This window comes from Lepus europaeus, chromosome 5 (assembly GCF_033115175.1).
Source record: "Lepus europaeus isolate LE1 chromosome 5, mLepTim1.pri, whole genome shotgun sequence".
Taxonomy (NCBI): domain Eukaryota; kingdom Metazoa; phylum Chordata; class Mammalia; order Lagomorpha; family Leporidae; genus Lepus; species Lepus europaeus.
In genome coordinates, this window is record NC_084831.1 from 94800290 (window position 1) to 94824018 (window position 23729).

At 37.5% G+C, this 23729-nt stretch overlaps 1 protein-coding gene across 2 annotated transcripts; it reads left to right on the top strand.

The window, feature by feature from the left end:
• The first annotated feature begins 768 nt into the window (after positions 1 to 768).
• VCAM1 (vascular cell adhesion molecule 1) lies at positions 769 to 22832 on the top strand. Of its 2 annotated transcripts, XM_062191831.1 has the most exons (10): positions 769 to 1177; positions 1784 to 2059; positions 6002 to 6322; positions 7064 to 7330; positions 12143 to 12418; positions 14260 to 14580; positions 15438 to 15704; positions 17659 to 17925; positions 18921 to 19187; positions 21323 to 22832. In XM_062191831.1, the coding sequence occupies exons 1-10, from the start codon at positions 1114 to 1116 to the stop codon at positions 21481 to 21483; spliced, it is 2487 nt and encodes an 828-aa protein (XP_062047815.1). In that variant the 5' UTR covers positions 769 to 1113; the 3' UTR covers positions 21484 to 22832. The 2 variants fall into 2 exon arrangements, with proteins under 2 accessions (XP_062047815.1, XP_062047816.1); XM_062191832.1 differs by lacking the exon at positions 18921 to 19187 and having other exon boundaries at positions 775 to 1177; positions 21323 to 22831.
• Positions 22833 to 23729: the final 897 nt, after the last annotated feature.

The following is a 23729-nucleotide window of genomic DNA, read 5'->3' on the forward strand; positions in this document are numbered from 1 at the left end:
GCTATATCTTCACGTGTATAATACAAGGAAGTAGCTATTCCGGTTCTTTTTTGATGGGCAAGCATTTTGCAGCTTAGGGCTATGTGTGAGCAATGTTAAAACAGGCACTTAATTGAGCTTTAAAAAAAAAGGCATCTCACTGGGAGGGAAAAAGAGCATAAAATTGGTTATCATCTTCCTCTTTAACAAAAACAACAAATTATTTTTTGTGTTTTAACTAGGTTTGTGGTTAAGTCCCATAGCCCAAGAGATTTACCACAAGAAATTGATCAGCTGGATTCCCTGCACTTGCATTTAAGTCTGCAAAAGACTTCCAATTACTCAGCAATTAAACCTTAAGAGTCGGAACTTCTGAAAGAAAAGGAAAAGTTATTCCCCTTGTTTGGCAGCAACACTCAGTAATAGTCCATTATTATTTTCTACTCAAGAGAGTCATTTCAGAAAGTTGATGTTTTGTTGTCAAAAGAATTATTTAAAAAAAGAATTATATTGGTGAGTAAAAAAAGTAAACTAAGATGTTATGCTGTCTGCTTTTTAAAAAATGAGTCATCTGAAGAATGATCTAAATTTTGAATTGCAAATACATTTTCTTGATGGAAAATATCAGTTCACGTGACTCTGGTTATTTATCCAGTTGGAAAACTAGAGTATAGTTGACTTTTCTCTCCCCCTTTCCCTCTCCCTTCCCTCCCTCCCCTCAGTGGACTCGGAAATGCTTTGTTCTGCAGCGTGAATTGTCTTGCCTCTTTCTAACACAGACCTCAAGTTGGAAGTGAAAATCGGGGAAAACCGGCATTTTAAACTCTTGGAAGAGTCTTATTTTCCCAGGACAGAGAGAATAGTTTCAGTACTGAGAGCTGCTGAAGGGGTTAATGCTGGAACTTGGCCCAGTGTCTGTAACACTTTTTTCCCTGGCTCTGCCCCGGGTTTCCCCTTGAAGGGATTTCCCTCCTCCTCTTGCAACAAGACCCTTTATAAAGAGCAGACTTTCTATTTCACTCCTCACTCAGCCTCACTGGCTTTAGAAGCCGAAAACTCTTCCCAGGCACTTTCAGGTGGTGCAGAGAAAAGGCTTTTGGAACCGTTGTATTCTCATCACAGCAGCTATTTAAAATGCCTGGGAAGATGGTCCTGGTCTTTGGAGTCTCAACTATACTTTGGATGATGACTGCAGCTTGTAAGTTCTCCTTGATCTGTTTCAAATGCTAATATTCCATTTTAATCCTGGTTTTCACATCAGTCAGTTTTGCTATAGTAGTGTAGAAAGGCATTAGGACTTGAAACAGTAGGAAAAATTAATTTAACCTTACTTTAAAGGTGCTGTTAGTTTTGCTGTAAATCCTGACGTAGTTAGAGCTGCAAATTGATATTTTTGATATTTTTTTCTAGTCAAATGAGTAATTTGAATTCTCTCTCTACTGTGTGCGTCTCTTTAGTTTTTATTTCTTTCTCCTAATGTCAAATTTGGAATTTGGCTTCTATTTCTAGGAGGTCTGTTTCTAGTTTCCTGTGCTTGATAACGAGGTCAAAGCTAGCAAATAACAAGCCAGCTTTGATAAATGGGCATCAAGGTTGGAGCTGAGAGGCCTTGTAAGCGAGGATGATCTCAACACCTTCTTCCTAGTGCCTTCAATGCTTTTGGGCCTCCTTGCAGTTAGGGCAGAGCAGTTTACAGAAGAGAGGAGCCAGATCACATTTTGAACGTTATACTAGCACAGAGAAGAGGGAAAATATGAGACAACCAGTGGTAAGTTTGCTTTTCTCCCTTTTTTTGCTTTTGCAGTTCAAGCTTTTAAAATTGAGACTTTCCCTGAATCCAGATCTCTTGCTCAAATTGGTGACTCCGTCTCATTGACTTGCACCACCACGGGCTGTGTATCCCCAACATTCTCCTGGAGAACCCAGATAGACAGCCCACTGAATGGGAAGGTGAGGAGCGAGGGGAACACGTCCATATTGACCATGGATCCTGTTAGTTTCGAGAACGAACACTCTTACCTGTGTACAGCGACTTGTGAATCCGAGAAACTGGAAAAAGGAATCCAGGTGGAAATCTACTGTGAGTGCTTTAGAAGACTCTTTGACTTTTTTCTTCAATTTTGCTTTAAAATCATTTTTTAAAAGTGTCTTCTTGGAGGAGTTTTTAAAAGGAGATTCATGTCCAGATCCATGCCTCGGGCAAATATGAATTCAAGGAACCGAGAGACAGATGAAACTAGCACTAGGCCAGGAAGCCGAATCTTGGCTTGTATTCGCACCTCTGCCATGAACGTGGTAACTCAATCTCCCTGGCTCCAGTCTCTTAGATATAAAGTTAAAATCTCTATTTTTTTTTAATTTTACTTTTTAAAAATTTCCTTTTTATTATTGCCTTACATGTTTACTTGCTTGTAGATCTAAATGATTGATGAATTCCACCCTTTAGAGAGTATTCATTCATTTATTCTTAGGTAATTTGGTGCTTAAAGTCAGTTTAAAGAGTATGTAGGTTTATGATTTATAGATAGCCTTCACACAGAACTTTTCTCTTTGGATAATAAAAAATAGTTGTGACTGTTTCCCTCATTTTACTTAGGTGCCAATACATTTAAGATTTTTTTTGACGTCATAACATTTTAATGCTCAATTTCACAGATATTGGCATAAATTTAGGTTTGCATCCTAAGTCTGAATGAATACTCCTTGTTACCCAGTGTGCCAAAATGCATCCCACTCCATTCTCAATTCAGCAGATCAAGGTAGCAAGAGGACTATAAAACTAACCCGATAAAAATCATTTGCCTTTGTATGTTGATGGCCTCGAATCCTAAAAACTGAACTTGTTGATTGTTATTTCTTCATGAAGACCACATTTGATTATCTTATAATTACATTGGTTCTCTTCTATTGTCCTGCCCAAATTTGCCTAGTAACCTTAATTGAAATTTCAACAAGCCCCATGTGTTGTTAAAACTTCCCAAGAAACTGTCTGGATGGCTGCTTTCAATTATGCTGCTTGTACAGCCATAGTTTATGTCTGTGCAGCCTCCTGAGCTCCTTGAAAGGTCCTCTTATGTAAATACAGGGAAAAGTAGCAAGTTCTCCTATTACCCAACATCAAACTCTGCAGATTACAGGCACATTTCTTACAGAATATGAGGGAAGGAAATTATCGGTGGGGAAATGAAAAAGTACTTTGTTTTTCACATAGCAAAGCTTTTCCAAGTCCTTTGTCCTTTGCCCACAAGTACCAAATAGTTGAAGATTTAAAAAAGAGAAATGAAGCCCCTTCTGGCTTTAATTATCTTGCCTGAGTTATTTCACCAGTAATGTCTGTTTCTCATTATATTTAACAGTTCTTTCTCTGCTCCACATTTGATTATAGTATTCTTTAGAGTTGGGGCCTTTGTATTCTTTTTACTACAGAGTCTTAAATCTACAGATGTGTTATGGTCATGACCATATGTAATGTAAAAAGTAACTATTGCGAAGGAGACAATCAAATACTGTGTTATCTTGTACTAGAAGTTTCAGTGGTGTGCTTGTTGGGACTTTGAGTTAGGCATTTCAGGGGGCAAATCTGTCTTCCAGAATTTAAAGATGACATGGATGCACCTTTATGGTGAATGAATTCTTGTCATAGGCACCATTTCCAGAAGCTAACAATATAAAGTCATCCTTTTCATTTCTCAGCATGTCTGCACCATAAGCATTCTTTGCAATGACAGACTGAAGCTTAAATTCCTTATTTGTAAAATGGAAATGTATCTGCCTTGCCTAAAATAAAAGAATGTGACATAACGTGTTATAAACCTACAGTAGCAGTCCAGAATGGTAGAAATCCTCAGTCCCCAGTTTGAATCCTAGGTTTAGCATGTACTAGCTGTGTGACGATGCACAAGTTAATGCAAATGAACTAAGTCTACTTTGTTTATTTGAAAGGGGAGGAGAGAGAGAGAGAGAGAGAGCGAGGTCCCGTTGCTAATCCATTCCCCAAATGCCTGCAAAAGCTGAGGTTGGACCATGCTAAAGCTGTGAGCCAGAAACTTAATGCAGATCTCTCATGCAGTTGGCAGAAACCCAATTTATTGAGCAACCACCTACTGTCTCTCAGGGTGCACATTGGCAGGAAGCCAGACGGGAAGTGGAACTGGAACTTGAACCCAGGCACTTTACTATAAAATCAAGTGTCCTGAGCAATATCTTGACCACAATGCCAAATACCCACTCCAGTCTAAATTTAAAAAAAATTAATTTTAATTTGTTTTTAATGATTCAATGTGATTTGTACCTATAATTATAAGAACATAATAATATGTTCCCTCCTTCCTTCTCTGTCTTCCTCCCACACTTCTTCCTTCTCCCTTTCTTTTTTTGATTTTGAGATAACATTTACATTAATGTAAGAAGGCCTAATAATTTACTGAATAAGAAATTAAACTAGTAAAAAGCAAAAATACCCTACTTTAGTGGGAATATAGTCAACAACTAGAGACAAAAATGGAATAGAAAAAATGACCATTTCATCCATATACTGTAAATTTTAAAGTAATCACAGATCATAAAACTATGTTGTATAAAATTCTTAACTATTGGTTTGACATTGGTATAAAACAAGGTTTTATAAAATATTTGCCATGGTACTGATATGCACAGATCTTTCCTTCCTTCCTTCCTTCCTTCCTTCCTTTCTTTCTTTCTTTCTTTCTCTCTCTCTCTCTCTCTCTTCTTCCTTCCTTCCTCCCTCCCTCCCTCCCTCCTTTCCTTCCTTCCTCCCTTTTTTTTTTTAATTTTAGCTCCCACATTTAAGGGAGAATATGCAGTATTTGTATTTCTGGGTCCAGCTTATTTCGCTCAACATGATGGCCTCCAATTGCATCCATTTGTTGCTAATTTTGTTGTTTTTATAGTTGAATAATATTTCATTGTGTATAATACCACATTTTCTTTGTCCATTCATCTGATGATAGACACCTTGGTTGATTCCCAATTTTGCTCTTCTGAACAGTACTGCTATAAACATGGTGGTGCAAATATCTCTTTGATACATTGCATCCAAGTCTTTTGGGCATGTACGCAATAGTGGGATTGCTGAGTCATATGGCAAGTCTATTTCTAGTTGTTAAAGAAATCTCCACACTGATTTCCACCGCAGCTTCACTAATTTACATTCCTACCGACATCTTCACCAGCATTTTTTACTCTCTGTGTTTTAGAATTTAGCCACTCTGACAGGGGTGAGGTGATATCTCATTGTGCTTTTGATTTCCATTTCCCTGATAGCAGTGATAATGAGGAACTTTTTGTTTTTTGTTGGCCATTTGTATTTCTTCTTTTGAGAACTGACTATTGAATTCCTTTGCCCAATTCTCAACTGAAATGGTTGTTTTTTGTTGTTGAGTTGTTTTTTAAGTTGCTGATATATTTGAGATATTAATCCTTTGTCAGGTGGTTTGCAAATATTTTTTCCCATTCTGTTGTATGTCTCTTCACTCTATTGAACATTTCCTTTGCTATGCAGAAGCTTCTGAGTTTGATGTAGTCCCATTTCTGTAGTTTTGCTTTTGTTGCCTGTGTTTGGGGATCTTGTTCAAGAAGTCATCCTATACACCAATGTCTTAGAGTGTTTCCCCTAGGTTTTCTTCCAGCAACTTCATAGTCTCAGGAAATGTGATCTCTCTTAGCATTATTGTGAGTATAAAATAAAACCATAATTTATAGCAGTGACAGGAACATGGAAGTTTCAATGTACATTTGTTTTTCCCTTTTCTTTTGCTCTAATAACATCCAATCCTTAACATATACATTATCAGAACTAAAGAGCCCTCTAAAAAGTGACTGATTTTGACTCTTGCTTTTCAACACAACTAAAAACCATGAAAGGCTACCAAAACAATTAATTCTGCTGTATTAAGACTGTATTAACAAAAAAATTAGACTTGGTTTGTACTGAGCTTAGACAGGAGGGGACTTATGTAACACAAGTGAAAAACCAGTTCATGTATTAATTTGGCCTTTGCAGCATTCCCCAAGGATCCAGAGATTCATTTGAGTGGCCCTCTGGAGGTCGGAGAACCAATCACAGTCAAGTGTTTGGTCCCTGATGTATACCCATTTGATAGGCTAGAAGTGGATTTACTGAAAGGTGACTACCTCATGAAGAATCAGGATTTTCTGGAAGATATGGACAGGAAGTCCTTGGAAACCAAGAGTTTGGAAGTAACCTTTATTCCAGTCATTGAGGATATTGGAAAAGTTCTTGTTTGCCGAGCTAAATTACATATCAATGAAATTGATTCTGAACCCAAAGAAAGAGAGACCACCAAAGAACTACAGGTCTACAGTAAGTACTTGTGTTATGTGGCCTAAATTTACTGGGAATTTAATATTGGATGTATACAGCAATCAACTTAGCACTAAGTCAGCAAGAAATTCATCTGTAGTTTTTACTCCATTTTTGTTCAGTGAAAACTAACATGAAAATAATTCAAATGTTTGTGAAAGACTGGAATTATGAGGTAAGCTTAGTTTGGTGCAAAAATATTTGCAAACCATGCATAAGAGAAAACTTCAAAAAAGTTTAGGGAAAATACATATCGCAAAAAAACCCTAGGATTGACTAATTGTAAAATCTAGTTACAAAGAGGAATATTTTAGCCCAAGAGGAGAAAAATTTCTAACAGTTAGGGCTATCCAAAAGCACCATGAGTGTTTTATCAGGCAATGTGCTTCCTCTCCCAGTAAACCTTGAAACTGACTTGGAGGAATACTTGGAAGGATAGCTTAGATGAGACTCCTACTGTAGATGAGGAATTGAACTGCATGATTTGGAGGATACTTCTTAATTTCTGAATATGCATGAGAATTAGAAAACACCAAACACCCAAAAAGTAACTCAGTCAAGTTAGCCAGAAACCAGATTGACTATCATTTAATGATTTAGCACTTCTTTTTCTACTAATATGGCAGAGTAAGCTTGTCAAATTTGTACAAGCACATAAACACTGCTTGTGAGAGAACTGCACTGCTCTTATTGGATTAAGATGATAGTCAGCAATTGCTCATATTGTGCCTGCCTTTTCAGTTTCACCCAAGAATACAGTTATCTCTGTGAATCCCTCCACAAGGCTGCAAGAAGGTGGCTCTGTGACGATGACATGTTCCAGCGAGGGTCTACCAGTTCCAGAGATTTTCTGGAGTAAGAAACAAGATAATGGGAATCTACAGCGCCTTTCTGGGAATGCAACTCTCACATTAATTGCTATGAGGATGGAAGATTCTGGAATTTATGTGTGTGAAGGAGTTAATCAGATTGGGAAAAGCAGAAAAGAGGTGGAATTAATAGTTCAAGGTAAGCAGACTGTGAATAAAGAATCAAGTTGCTGTCATTGTATTTAGGCAGTAGAGATACAGCTTCAAATGCTGAAATTGCTTCCTTAAATTCATTGATTATATGTCTGATTTCCATAGATTTTAGTGCAAATATATGTTTGTCCTACTCGTGCAACTTGGAAAACCTTCCTCCCAGAACTTCCCATGGCTCTGCTTGCTGACTCTTTTCCAAGCTGCATCATTTCTTCACTGCCTCATTCCTTTACTTTTATTCTTCCTCCTTCTCCTTGGATAGAGGTCTTTATATTTTCAAGTTGCCACACCAGATTCTATTATCTTCTTACTCTTAGCTCCCAAGAATTGGGCTATAATATTCTGGTTACTACCAAAGTTCTGTTTTCACTCCATATTAACAGCCCCTGATAGTTCTATCCTAAAATGTTCCCTAGAACCTGACCTCTTCTTCAACCCTCTTACCACTGCCTTAGTTTATCATCTCTCACTTGCATTCTTGCACAATGTCCTTAAATAACAGCATTCACTGGATGCCAGCTATGTGTCTGACACTTTACACACGTTATTTGTAATCTTTAAGAAATAAGTAAAGGGTAACTATTTTGCATCCGTTTTAAAGATGAGAGAATTGAATCTCAGAGAGATTAATACTGGCATCATGTATTGATTGTATATCTAACACACTTGCCAAAAAATTCTGCATTCTATATATTTTCTCATTACACTTCTTTATAATGCTATAAGGTTAATAAAAACTTAGCCTCAGCATGGTTCAGAATTTGTCTACATCAAACAGCTCATTATCTGAATTGACTATGATTTTACTAAGGCTTATTTTAATCCCAAACCCCATGTCTTTCTAGTTATTTAAAAATTTCAATTTTATGATCTATTTTTAAAAAATAACACTATTTAAATGGACAAATCATAATTCAGTTATGAGGTACAATGTGATGTTTTGATATACATCTACAATATTAAATGATTAGGCTATTTAACATTCATCACCACACTTAATATTTTTTGAGGTGAGATTTTTTTTTTTTGACAGGCAGAGTGGACAGTGAGAGAGAGAGAGAGACAGAGAGAAAGGTCTTCCTTTTTGCTGTTGGTTCACCCTCCAATGGCTGCTGCAGCCGGCGTATCTCGCTGATCTGAAGCCAGGAGCCAGGTGCTTCTCCTGGTCTCCCGTGCAGGTGCAGGGCCCAAGCACTTGGGCCATCCTCCACTGCCTTCCCGGGCCATAGCAGAGAGCTGGCCTGGAAGAGGGGCAACCGGGATAGAATCCGGCACCCCAACCGGGACTAGAACCTGGTGTGCTGGCGCCGCAAGGCGGAGGATTAGCCTGTTAAGCCACAGCGCTGGCCAGAGGTGAAATGTTTGAAATGTACTCTTAGCTATTTTAAATAGGCAATGCATTATAATGGTCTGTAGTCACACTACTAAGCAATAAATCTCAAAAAAGTATTCCTCCTAACTATAACTTCATGCCTGTCAACACACGTCTTCCAATTCCCTTGCTCCATTGCAGTCCAGCCTCTGGTAACCACCATTCTACTCTACTTCTGTGAGGTCAACCCTTTGAGATTACACAGATAAGTCCTGTAGGTTCTTCAATGCTGTCATAAAGGACATAATACCCTGTTTCGTTGTTAAAGGCTGAATACTACTCCATTGTGCTGTATAGTTCATTGTCTTTCATTGGTCTCCCTGCTAACATTCTGTCCCTAAGATAATGAGTCCCATATACTGCTAACAGAACTAATTACTTTAAACACAAAAAGATGTTCATTTTATATGAGTTCAATATTTGTGAAATAGTCCCACATAACTCTTCTCAGTCTGGTCAGAAACTATGTTGGCAGCTTTGTTGATGCCTCTGTACCTCTGTTCATGCTGTTCCATCTGTCTGGAATGGCTTTTCCTTATCATTCACCTGGCAAAGTCTTAGCCTTCCTTCAAGACAAAGCTCAAGTTAGTGTCCCAATTCCAGAATGTGTCAAGCAAGGCTACTTCTTTCTCCCTTTGCATTCACTCACTACTTCTTATAGTCACAAATGCACTTATGTTCAATTCAACACATTAACTAAGCGCTCTTGTCTGAGAATACGAAAATTGTTCCTGGTGCTAGGGGAAAAGGCATAAAAAAGATACTGTCATTGCTCTGGGGAAGCTGACAAATTGGCCAGAAGGGACAGGCACATAATTAGAGTTTCAATATATTCTAGCAAGAACCAAAATATTTTATCTACTGAAATGTACCTTTTCATCAAACTGTAAGGTTCCGTAGAGGCAGAAACTTTCTTTCTCTCACTCTGTGTGTCTTTTAGTGTTTGGCTACACAGCACATTTTCTGCCATATAGGAAGTATTTGGCAAATGCTTATTGAATGAATGAACAAATTATTTTAAAATTGACTGATTATTTATTTGAAAGTCAGGGTGAGAGATGGAGACAGAGATAGAGGAGATAGAAAGAGAGAGATAGAAAGGGATAGAGATAGAGATAGAGATAGAGATAGAAAGATCTTCCATTTACTGATTCACTTCCCAAATGGCTACATTCTGGCTGAAGCCAGGAGCCCAAAATTCCATCCAGGTCTCTCACATGGATGTCCAGGGCCCAAGCACTTGGATCTTCTGTTTCTGCTTTCTCAAGTGCATTAGTAGGGAGTAGGATCAAAGTGGAGCAGCCAGCACTCAATCTGGCTCTCCAATATGGAATGCTGGTATGACAGGCAGCATCTTAGCCTGCTATATCATAATGCCCTCACTGTGAATAAATTCTAAGCATGAATGACACAAATTTCAAAAATAGAAAGGCATGTGATTTGAACTTGGGTGATCAAAAAAAGTATGTGCTTATCATCAGTAGTTAACTTAGTTGAGTGTTCCGTTAGTGTTCTCAAGAGCCAAGGGAAGATGTTACATTAACAGAAGCATGCAAAGCTTATCATCCACCCTGGAATAATTCTACCCCATGATAAGCTGTATCCTATTTCATATGTAAAACAAATATGTTCTGGGTTGGAGAAGGTTGTTTTGCATTACATGGGCACATGTGACCTTAAATACTGAAGATACAGTTGAACTTTGACAGTACCTTTCAACTATCTGTGAGTTCCTCCCCAAGGAACTACAAGTTCATATCAAAATAGTATAGCCACTGCAAAGAACAATCTGGGAATTGATCACAGGCAGAAAGTGTGTCTCTTTTTAAAGTTCCCAATTCTTAAACTGGCATAAAAGGAATTCAGAAACTTTCTGTTCTGAATTATCTCTTCTTCAAAATCTAGCAGCATGTCAGTTTATTGCATAATTTAAAAACACCCTTATTTGGAAAATACCAACGGGTCACAATTAGGCGAACCAACCTGAGAAAAATAACTTCTCCTGGCACAGAGGAGAACTCTGCAAAATGCAGTGCATTTGGATTACCTATATATTATTGAGGTTTCTTTCTTCCATCTCTAACCTACTATTTATAAGGAAGATTTTAGTGGTTTTCTGTGGGGTCTCAACAGTCACTTTCAGAGTTTCCCAACCACTCCCAGTTTCTTGAGGGGAACACACTCAATACTTGGGATTCCCTTTCTCTCTAAATGGCTGTCACCTGAAAGAAGCCTGTGTGCCCAGCAAGGATAGCACTGGCAGCCAAAGAGCTTTCCTGGATATTTGAGGCTCAAGAATTTGCCTTCACAATTCAGCTTTTAACCCCTGAAGTAATTGTGAAGTGTTTGTATATTGCATCAAAATAAAATTTGGAGGTGGTGTGTGTATCACTCTAAGGCTTAGGTTTTTTTCTTTGCTTTCAACATAACTTGATGTGGCAACAAAAGCTCCAAGCACTGCAACATTATGGACATTATATCTTGTTAGAAGATATCTTTGTAGCTTTCCCAATACCTTTTTAATATTTCATTTTGTATCTACATGAGGATGACTTGATTTGCTTTTTCTGCAACTGGAAAGCTGGGTTTGTGAATCAGACCCACCTGACATCAAGTCCTTGCTGTGCAAGTGGGTAGTTATTTGGCATTTATGAGCCTACATTTCCTCAAGAAGAAAGGAGAGGAGATAAAGATAGAGGGAAAAGTAGAAGAAGAAGTAGAAAGAGGAGAGAAGAAATAATAGTATGGTTCAAGGAATTATAAGAATTAAATGAGATAATAAATGTAAAGCAGTTAAAGATAATGCTTGAAACAAATGAATCACTTAAATTATTTGAGTTACTGTCCACTATAACAGTTATTTGATACACTACAGTGGGTCACAGACTGGATTTTTGAAGAGGCCAACCTGTCTCTTGACAGATTTTTACCTACATTTGTTCTGGTAGTCAGATCCAATAGACTATCATGGATTAATTCTTGAAAGATGTGATCTCTGTGTTTGGTCCAGTGGTTAAGATGCCAGTTAGGGTGCCCATGTCCCACATGGTAGTGCCTGAATTTGGAGATTGTGCCTCCTGATTGTAGCTTCCCGCAAAGCAGACCTGGGAGATAGAAGTGATGACTCAGGTAGTTGGGTCAATGACACTCACATGGGAGATCTGGATTGAGCTTCTGACTCCTGGCTTTGGCCCTCACCCAGCCCCAGCTGCTGAGGGCATTGGGAGGGAGCCAGCGGATGGAAGATTTCTCTGTCTCTCTGACTGACTCAAAAAAATATGCAGTCTCATGTTTTATGGTCCCAAGTGGAAAGAAGTAATTTCTTCTTGGCACAGATGTTAGCTGAAAGGAAATAAAGAAAAATGAAATCATAGGAATGTGATGAAAGAGAAGAGAATCTTACCTTTTCATTATTTTCTTTTCCAGAGAAACCATTTACCGTTGAGATCTCCCCTGGACCCAGGATTGCTGCTCAGATTGGGGACTCAGTTGTATTGACATGTAGTGTCAGGGGCTGTGAGACCCCATCTTTCTCTTGGAGAACCCAGATAGATAGCCCTCTGAATGGGAAGGTGACAAGTGAAGGGACCAAGTCTTTGCTAACATTGAGTCCTGTGAGTTTTGAGAATGAACATTCTTACCTATGTACCGTGACCTGTGGACATAAGAAACTGGAAAAGGGAATTCAGGTGGAGCTCTACTGTAAGTGATTTTCAGAGTTGTTTTCTGTTTATCTATTTTTTTCCAGTTCTACAGGAAGAAAGATACTGTTTGTGATAAGAAATGAGATCCATTTGTTTAGGAAGGAAATTTAGCATTGTGAATGGTTCCTAAATCTCTGAACCAAAATGGTTTGATGCACCGTAAGTGATCTAAATCTGAAGTATATATTGCATATGCACACAATTTTAATTTGTGTCTTGTTGGTGCATTCAAAGACACACCTCCTTCTCATCCCTTTCATAAGTACATGGAGCATATGAGGTGTGAGGTGAGAGCAAGGGTGAGGACCAGTATGTGTTCACGTAACCGGGTAGGTATGACGGCTGCTCAACTACTCACATTGTGGCTGAGCCCAGAGCCTACAATTTAAAGGCACATTTGGAAAGCTGGTGTGCAGGGTGGAAAATAATCAGGCAGTGGAATGCAGGAGAAGCCAAAAATGAAGGTAGGGAGTTCAATCTGAGATGGAGGTGCGCAGATCTAGCAGCTCAGGTGGGAAGCAGAATCTGGAAGCAGCAGCAGGTCTGAATTGCTCGGCACTGAATGCATGCACTAAATTGTCCCCTTCATAAAAATCCTTTATAAGCTCAAATCTCTGTGAATTGATATTGACAGCATTCCTGTCTATAATGAATGAGAGACAGAATATGTGAAGTGACCACAGCTTGCTTCTTTTAGAGAGTTCATTCTGCCCTGTTTAATTCAGCAGGACTAAAAGGAATGCACTGTAGACATGTTGAACCAGAGCCTTGCCTGACTTGGGTTACGCCTCCCCCCGGATTTTGTTTAGAATGAGTTAGAGCGTGCCTATAAAGGGATTTGGATCTCTCAAGTGAGGGTAAATTTTATTGTGTTACCGTATTACCCGGAGTCCAGGATCTGCTGATGTAGGCACATTCCCAGCAGAAATGAGAACCAGCAGTGAAGTCTTACTGCAATATGGAAATGGTTGAGAATGTACCCCTTTAACAACATTTCCCTTAAGGAAAACCAATTTCTAACATTATGCTTGCCCTTTAATGACTATTTGGGCCTCATTTTTTATTGATCTGAATAGGATAAATGTCATTCATTAGACTCTAAGTCCCTTAGTTTATATTCTGAATAAATGAGTAAAAGAGTTCTTTTTTTTTTTTAAGTTACAAGTATTTTCTGAGAATATTTAAAACTTGCTGCCCAAATTCGGTCATCAGAAAAATTAAATGTCTAAATTGAGAGCTTCCCTATGGGTCTTACTTGATACTGAGAGGCAGCACAGTTCAGTGAACCCAAAAATGGGCTCTGGGGCCAGAGAAGCATGGATTCGGAGCTCAGCCTGATGATGCATAATGAAAGGCTCTTACCCCTGTAAGTTTCTGCTTTTCTAGCTGTAAAATAAGTTGAATAATAACCATTTTATCAGGCTGCTTTGAAGACTGAGACAATGAATATTAAAGGACTGCATTACAGCAAATATTTAAAACATTTGGAATGTGCAGTTAAGAAAATAAGCTGGTAGAAGCTGATGTATTCTTAGGAATCAGGCCATGTGCTCAGCCAGATTGCATCATTAGGAAGAGGAAAAATAAATAAAAATGCTCATTACTAATAGCTTGATGTACTAAGTATTTTGTCTCCACATTTGCTGTTTATATTTACATTTAATGTAATCAGCACATATTTATACTTAATATAATTATTTATAAATCAATGATTAATGATTGTTCTTCTACCCCAGGTGAGATAAAGCTGTCATTTTGAGACCTTTGCATCAAGTAGAGTTTAGCTCAATTTGTCCTTGAATGCCACATGTAAATATTGCTTTTGCTTGATATTTGCAGCATTCCCTAGAGATCCAGAAATTGAGCTGAGTGGTCCACCAGTGAATGGGCGCCCTGTCACTGTCAGCTGCAGAGTTCCTAATGTGTACCCTTTTGACCGGTTGGAGATTGAATTACTTAAGGGAGAGACCATGATGAAGAATAAAGAATTTTTGGAGGAAGAGGATAGGAAATCCCTAGAGACCAAAAGTTTAGAAATGACCTTCATCCCCACCATGGAAGACACTGGCAAAGTTCTTGTTTGTCAGGCCAAGTTACATATTGATGAAATGGAATTTGAACCCAAACAAAGGCAGAGTACACAACCACTTTTTGTCAATGGTAAGTACATATGTGATGTATCCACATTTTATACTATAGATTTGTTTGTCATGTTGGCTAGGCAATAGTTAACATAAGGTTAATAGTTAAAACTTGTGTGGAAATAAACTAACTGAAAAGAAATTTCAAAATGATGATCACAGCAAATTTTCACTCAAAACTTAAAATAATTACCATATATTTTCTCAAGATTCTATGGGTTGGCCATTTGAGGAGGGAAAAACTGGGCAGTTATTCTGCTCATATTGGTATCAGCTGGGCTCACTCATGGTTTTTTTTTCAGTCAGGCAAGCAGGGCTGGCTGGCCTCGCACAGCTTCATGCATGTGTCTGGGACCATCCTCTGAGATGTCTAGGGCTCCCTTTCTTCACGTAGTGTCATCCTCAAGGAAGGTGGCCTACGCTGCTTCTCCAGAGCACAGCATTTCAAGAAGATGATAACGAAGGCAGCCTGCTATAGTCCTGAGTTTGGGAGTACAGCAGTGTTTCTTCCACTTTCTGTCAGCCAAAGTGAGTCACGAGGTCATTCCAGATTTAAGCAATAGAAAAATAGCCCGTACCTCTACAAGAGGAAATTCAAATGATTTATTGTCATGCTTAATCTACCATAAGTGGCAGTATACATCATCCTTGACCATATGTTCTTTAATAGTAAGAAAATTCTTACAGAATATGCTTTCATTAGGAAACTCCTCTGGCACAGTGTGTCCATATTCTATTCTATCATTCTTAACTCCTGAATCGATTGGGAAGAGATATCTCCTGTGGTAAAAATTATCAACGTTTATAAGCAGTTGTAAATCTCATTGGAACTCAAGGGATAAAGGGAGGAAACTAACAAGTGCCTTTACTTTTCAGTTGCCCCCAGGGATACGGCTGTCTGGGTCAGTCCCTCGTCCATCGTGGAGGAAGGCCGTTCTGTGAATATGACGTGCTCTAGTCATGGCCTTCCAGCTCCGAAAATCCTGTGGAGCAGACAACTAAAAAATGGGGACCTACAGCCTCTTTCAGAAAATACAACTTTAGCCTTAATTTCTACAAAACTGGAAGATTCTGGTATTTACGTGTGTGAAGGGATTAACCTGGCTGGAAAGAGCAGAAAAGAAGTTGAATTAGTTATCCAAGGTGAGAAAAGTGTGATGAATGAGCTATTGCTAGTATATCTGGGAGGTTGTGTTATCAGTTAGGAATAAAGTTCTGTTTGAAAACAAAAGTTTTACTAAAATACTATGTTGAGAGTTTTTGAAGAGTTCAGGGTGCTTCCCATGCGTGGAAAGCTCCTGGGATGATACCTTATCATGAACCATTCTAAGTCACTTATCCTGAAATGTTGTTAACCTTAAGTGAAATGCTAGCTCTGGGAACTCTGCCAGAAGTTCTAGTAATGTGTGTGAAGTAATGATTATGAGGTTGAAATAAGGCTAGGAAGGGGTATATATGAATCTGGAAATTATGTAGAAGCAAAGCTGACATATATGACCAAGTTGGACCCTTTGTGGCAATCTTTCAAGGTATCTCCTAGTATTTGCTTAGAAGCCTAAGAAGGCACTCAAATCTTTGATAAATTTTGAGATTAAGAGTAGCAGTGGCTGTGTCCTCTGCTTCATCAGCCAGATGGCACAGAACCACTAGAGTGGATTGAAGTTGTCAGCTATAATACTGCCTTCTCCAAAATGGAGACCCAGGACTGAGAACCAAACATTTCCTACTATGCACAATGAAATTACAAACAAAATGATGACTGATCAATTCAGATTTACCCCTGCACCTTCCCTTTTGGGTGTCTGGATTCTTTTCTTCACCGAAGTGGTCATTTTTCTCTCTTATCTCTTAGTAGTATTCCCAGTAAAGTATTACTGGCTTTCCCATTACCTCATCTTGTTGAGATATGTATCTTAAAGGAAGAAACTTGGGAGGGTAACTCACAACATTATTAAAATCCTTAAGAATGATATGTATCCTAGCACTATGGTCTTGATCAAGGCACAAAATATTTGAGCTAGGACATTTAACTTAGTAGTTAAAACACCAGTTAAGACTCTCGCATCCCATTTCACAGTGTCCGAGTTTGATACCTAGTTCTAGATTCATGCTCTTGCAGACTCTGGGAGACAGCAGTGATAGCTCAAACAATTAGGTTCCTGCCACCCATGCAGGCCACCTGGATGGTATTCTCAACTCCTAACTCCTGTCTCTTCCCAGCCCCAGCCATTTTCATTGTGGGCATTTGGGAAATGCAGCAGGGCATTGGAGCTTTTTCTTACTGTGGCTGCCTCTCAGCCCTTCAAATAAAGAATATTTTTTAAAAAACATAGAAACTTCAGAATCCTGTAAAGGACTTTGCACTTTAAGAAAATTCTGCAAAATAGTGTGAAGAAATTAATTTCCTCTTTCATAACAGTATTTGAATTCTATAACTATTTATTGAATATGTAATCTTTGTGTTCGGCTGGATAAAGAATTATATTCTAAAAATGAAGCATAAGACATGTCTTCTGTTGTTTAAAACATCATCAATTATAATAATTCAGTAAATGCTTGTTTTTAAATTCTTGTTTTCTTGAATTGTTATAACAAATTTTGAGATTCTCATTTTTGTTTTTAAGATTCATTTTATTTATTTGAAAGGCAGAGTTACAGAGAGAGTGGGAGAGACAGAAAGAGCTAGAGAAATCTTCCATCTGCTGGTTCACTCCTGAAATGGCCACAATAGCCAGGGCTGGGCCAGGCTGAAGCCAGGAGCCAGGAGCCTCATCCAGTTCTCCCACATGGGTGCAGGGGCCCAAGGACCTGGGCCATCCTCTGATGCTTTCCTAGGCACATTAGCAGGGAGCTGGATTGGAAATAGAGCAACTGGGACTTGAACCAGAACCCATAAGGGATGCTGGCATTGCAGACGGTAGCTTAGCCTGCTGTGCCACAATGCTGGTCCCAAATGCTTGACTTCTTTACTTACTCTTCTTAACATTTAATGCAAGCATGAGTACTTCTGTAGAAACTATTGTTGATGTCACTAAATTAATATGGAATTGGTTTATATTTCACTCAATCAGCGGTGCCTTTTAAATTCTCTTTATAGTTGCTCCAAAAGATATACAACTGACGGCTTTTCCTTCTAAGAGTGTCAAAGAAGGAGACACTGTCATTATTTCCTGTACTTGTGGGAATGTTCCCGAAACTTGGATAATTCTGAAGAAAAAAGCGGAGACAGGAGACACAGTGCTAAAGTCTATAGATGGTGCATATACCATCCGTAAGGCCCAGCTGGAGGATGCAGGAGTGTATGAATGTGAATCTAAAAATGAGGTTGGCTCACAATTAAGAAGTATAACACTTGATGTTAAAGGTTAGTTTTTGTTTTTGTTTTTTTATTTTTATAATAGTTCAGAGGTGTCAAGGATTATAAAGAAGTTCTAGTATTAGATGGATGAGTTGACAAAATAGAACTGAATTCCTCATTGATTGGGGTTACTTCTTAATGTTTCTTAAAATAATCAAGCACAGATGCTCTAACCTATAGAGTTTAGCCAGGAAGTTAACATTAATCATGAGTGAATGTGGAATTTCCATTTGCTTTTTTTTCAAGGTTGACAATTCATCATTGGTCTCCTAGGTCTTGTATGTGCTAAGTATTTAACCATGTTTTCAAAACCATTCCTTGAGGGTTACAAGGGAACTAAAGAAGTAGCATTAGCACATTGAAAAGATGGGTTCTATTCAGGCTCTCTTCCTTCCTATCAGAAGGGACCACTGTTTACTGAACATAGAGTAAATGGCTAGTTTCTAGATTGACTCTTTTCAGGATAATAATTGGGATTAGCAATCCTGATCCTGATTGACATAAAAAAGCCATTTAAACTACAGAAAAGCCTTTGTAAAAATCCAAGTCCCTTACCTTCCTACTCTTTTCTGAGGGAAAGAGAGAGGAAGAGGGAATGGTTTCATGGGAGAAAGCTAATCTTCTAACCCCTCTTGTGAACGCACAGTAGGTAGGATCTGTTGATCTTATTGGTAGAAGCAGAATATATTAGCCTTGACAAATCAGTCTCATACTCTTTGCATAATAATGAGTTCCTATTGTGAATTAGAAGCTATACTTGGCATTGGCAGTGGTGTGAACAGGACTGCAAACAAATGCCAACTCTTAATACGTCTGGCACTTGGTTACCAGAGTTACCAACCACTTATCAGTGTAGAGAAAATTTGAACCTAAGTCAGATAAAAATTTTAGTCCTTTGGCCAAATTTCTCAAGATTGCAAGCCTTACAATATGATTTCTTTTCTTTTCTGTTTTTTTTTTTTTTTTTGGCTTATATTACCATATGTTTTCTGTCTTCACAGTACCTCCTCGAAACACGACAATATCAATACATCCATCTAGCAATGTTAAAGAAGGGGAAAATATCACAATTACATGTAAAACTTTTAGTCATCCGCCTGCAGTGATTATCCTGAAAAGAGTTGATCTTGCCAATGAAATTACTATGTGTTCAAAGAATGGAACATTTACCTTATACCATGTCACTCAAAGTGATACAGGGGTATATGTAATCAGAGCTTCCAATGAGGTTGGGGATGATTCTGGACGGATTGAGATCTCAGTTATGAGTAGGTTGAAATTCCTTCATTCCTATTTTCTTTGATCCATGATTCCACCAAGCCACCTTTAATTGGGCCTACCCCCAAGAAATCAGACTGCTAACATTTCTGTAATGCTGTTTATAACTAATTGTTCTCTTGTAAAGACACATCAAAACTTATTCTCCACTTTTTAACTTTTTCCCATACATAGCTGTTTTTCTAATTGCTTTATTATATTACCTCTTACACATTTGCCACTGTTTGCTCATATTTACATGAATAACCACAGTCTATTAGACACTGAGCTACACATTCATGCCCCTAAACTGAGTATGGTTGAAAATATCTAGATGTGAATAGAGATTAAAAAAAACCTGACATTTTTCTGAGTATTTTAGATAATTTTCCTTTATATATGGCTGGGCTTATTATTCATTCTGTTTTGTTTTCATTTAAGTATATTACATTGATAGAAATGGTTAAGAATCTAGTATTTGCTGTGTTTATACAACTAGTAGCAAATTATATTTGAAGGTTGCCCTGGCAACTGACTCAACAGAAAATTTGTGTTTTTCTGAAGATGGCTAAGGCAGAAAATGAAAGACAAAAAAAGTATATATATATATATATATATATATATATATATATATATGTGTGTGTGTGTGTGTGTGTGTATAAATTGAAAATAAAGCCATGGGAATTGAATACTATTACCCACCATGTCATGTCATCAATATTGAAAATTAACCACAATTATGGTGATGGATATCTCATTAAAATACTACCCTTATACTTTGGCTAACTGAACTCTACCAATGGAAAGTACAAAATGAGACAATAATGCTTAGGGTAATTGCTTTTTCTTTAACAACTTTGAATAAATTTACTTCACATCATCTGATGTTAGTGATTCCTTTCTACCTGGTAGATCTCTAGTGATTAGAAAACTCCAGAAGGAATGTAATAATCACCAAACTCAAATGATTTATTCTTGCTAGAACTGAGGCAACAATATGCCACTTCATAAAACTTCACATTTGTGAGGTCATACAAAGCTGTGAAAACAAAGGAGAAAGAGAAGCAAGTTTGCAAAGAATTCTAAGCTGTATTCTTCAATGTTCTTGTAGGGTTCAAGTGTTAAACAGCATTGAAGCTGCCTGATTATGTTTTAGATTAAATAGAAACTGATTTGAAATTTTATGTTTATTGGTACTTTCTGAACTCTATTTTAAACTAAATCAGAAAATGATAGGATGTAGAAAGAAAAAAAAAACCTGTTAGTAAGTTGCCAGCTATGCCAAGCAGTGTGTCAGGAACTGGGTGTTCAGTGGTAGATCAATGAGAACGTAGACACACATGTCTTTTTGTAGTTTATAATCTAGAGGAGGAAACATGATTTAATAATTATAAGGACAGGAAGTGCTAAGAGCTATGAAGGGAAAAGGTAGTAGTAGGTTTTGAGAGTATGTTTGGATTCTTTGTCTGGACTGGGGAGATGTGGTTTGTAGGATGCATCTCTGAGCAAGTAACGTTTAAGCTGAAACATGATGTATACTATCCAATGAACCTTAGTTTATCATGAGATTATATTAAAGCAGAAGAGGAGTAACCTGATAAAATTGCCCACTTCAGACATAAAAAACAAGGTTTTCTGTAAAGCTCTGAAAAAGTCATCAGCAAGAATTCTTTCTGTTACTATATTATTTATAGTGTTTACCTATAATGGTGACAAACCGCATGTTATAAGGATTGCTTTAGAGAAATTATTAGTCACTTCAATTCATGGTGATCAGAGCCTCAGTTCTTTAGTAGATTTTTCTATTTCCCTATGAAAGCACCTCTGTTCAACTCCTGCTCTCGTAAATGAGCCCTAAAGGTTGTACCTTCCCTTCCTCTCTGCAACTGAACCTGAATATATTAGAATCAAGTTCGTAGAAGTCCACAACTGTCATCTTTGGATCCATCAAGACCATAGCAATCAGCAGCTAATGCTTTGAATAATTCAGAAAAATATGCATTTGGGGTCCTCTCAGTCCTTATAGCTGCTTTGTTTTGCTTCTCTTTGGAGAACTAGTTGTACTATTACAATAAAACATGCTACCATTATTAAATGATTTCTTTTTGTACTAAACATTAATAGCATCTATTCTGTTATTTTCCAGGAAGAGAAAATAGCAAGGATTATTTTTCTCCTGAACTTCTAGTGCTCTATTGTGCATCCTCCTTAATAATACCTGCCATCGGAATGATCATTTACTTTGCAAGAAAAGCCAACATGAAAGGGTCATACAGTCTTGTAGAAGCACAGAAATCAAAAGTGTAGCTAATGTTTGAAATGTTCATCCAGAGATACTATTTATCAATCCTGAATATGGCTCATCATTCTGCAAGAAAAATGAGCTGAGGGTATAAACTTCCATGAATGTATTCAATGTGGAAAGAAATGGCTGCCTATGTCCCTTGCTGTGACCAAGAAGCCGAAGGAAAACTTTCTGCATGAAAAATGGTTACTGCCATTGAGATGAGAGGACTGGAGAAGTTCCATGATGTGTATATAAAATAGCATTATCTGTATATATGTAAAATACAATTAATCCATAATTGTTTAAGTTTGCTTGGAATAGCAACACTCAATATTCAGATTGTTAAAATAATTAAATAGTATTGCTTAAACTGTTATAAGTTAATGTATCTTGGGAAAATGTAATGTTAACATCAACTGGCAGCTTACCGAAGTCATCTTTTCATATTTTATTTCCTTTAACAAAATTTTATTCCTATGATGTTTATTGACAATAATTTTATGTCTTATAAAGATGCTAGGGCTTTATATTTTTTATAGGCAAATGATTAACAAAGAGAACAGTGGATTGACTTTCAGGTACTAAATACCTCAACCTATGTTATAATGGTTGACTAGGTTTTTCTGTATGGTACTGTCATGGTACGGAGAAGTTTTATAATTTTGTTTCTTATTCAGATGCTTGTGTAACTTTACCAATATGCTCTAAAGGTGGAATTTCTTTTGATTGTTTTTGTAAAGGTTTAGTTTTTTTGTATAGTAAAGCAATAATTTCTGGAATTGGAAATGTTGTGTGTTTGTTCATTGTAAGTTTCCTCCTTTAGTAATATTGCAGCTCTTTCTGAAATGCCAGGTTATAAGAGTGAGAAGTTCAAACTCTGGAAATAATATAGATTCTCAAAATTTGGCCCCTGGACTACTACTTATCACTGAGGGAACTTGAATAAATTAATATTTCTTGATGCCATCCAAACCTATTGAATACTTGGAATCTGTAATTGTTCAATAAAAAAAAATAAGGTGTACACAAACAATGTATATAGATAAACATGTACATGTTAATGGGGAACAAATGAACACCTGTGTGTTCCACCAAGTCTGAGAGATAGAACATTACTGTTTTTCAGAGCCTCTTATATGCCATGTACTGATAGCAACTCTCTCTTCTCAGTGAGCAACAAGCACTAAGTATCTTAAATGATATACATTGACTGTTCCCTTAATTTCTTTGGAGGTCTTACATCTGTATACAGGAGTCTTAAAAAGTTCACGGAGATGGATATTATAAAAAAACCATGCATGAGTTTCAAATAATCTTTGGACCAAAATAAACTTATTTTTAAATTCAATGTGCACAAAGTTTTAACAGTACACTTATGTATATATTCCTAAGTAATACATTATTTCATCTTTTGATTTTTATATATTCAAATTACATATTTGCTTTGTGACTTTGTTCTGTCAATTAAATTACATTCTTACATAATTCATCATGATGTGGGTAGTTATACATCATTCATTTTATTGCTATATAGTATTCCATTATAAGATTTTTGCCACAATTTCATCATTCAACTCTTGATGCACATGTGAATTTTTTCCAGTTTATTTTTCTATTATGAAGAAAGTTTTTATAATTGTTGTACATGTTCTTGGCTAACATGTGCAAGAATTTGCCTAAAGTACAATTCCTGCAGAATCAATACTACTAATGAATTTGATGGATTGTTGGATACATACATACTGAAGTTTATAGGGAAAGCCAAAGTGATTAAAATAATTTATATTTTCATTAGCAGTGCATCAGTTTTCAGTACTGAACAACTGACAAATGTGATGATATCTAACTTTTTTAAAGATTTTCCTCCCTTATATTTGTAAAATAAGTTCTTAATGTTTTAAAACTGCATTTCCCTGCTTATTAAGAGAAACTGAGGGGCCGGCGCCATGGCGTAGTAGGTTAATCATCCGCCTCCAGCGTCGGAATCCCATAAGGGTGCCAGTTCTAGTCCTGGCTGCTCCTCTTCCAGTCCAGCTCTCTGCTGTTGCCCGGGAGGGCAGTGGAGGATGGCCCAAGTGCTTGGGCCCCTGCACCCTCATGGGAGACTAGGAAGAAGCACCTGGCTCCTGGCTTTGGATCGGCGCAGCTCCGGCTGTTGCGGCCATTTTGGGGGTGAACCAATGGAAGGAAGACCTTTCTCTGTCTCTCTGTCTATAACTATACCTGTCAAGTAAATAAATAAAAATCTTTAAAATAAAAAATAAAA

Excerpts from the sequence above, each read along its gene's own strand:
- VCAM1 (XM_062191831.1), top strand. The coding sequence starts at position 1,114 with ATGCCTGGGAAGATGGTCCTGGTCTTTGGAGTCTCAACTATACTTTGG. Across the intron at positions 6,323-7,063 it reads CAAAGAACTACAGGTCTACA|TTTCACCCAAGAATACAGTT; the intron begins GTAAGTACTTGT and ends CTGCCTTTTCAG. Across the intron at positions 7,331-12,142 it reads GGTGGAATTAATAGTTCAAG|AGAAACCATTTACCGTTGAG; the intron begins GTAAGCAGACTG and ends TTTCTTTTCCAG.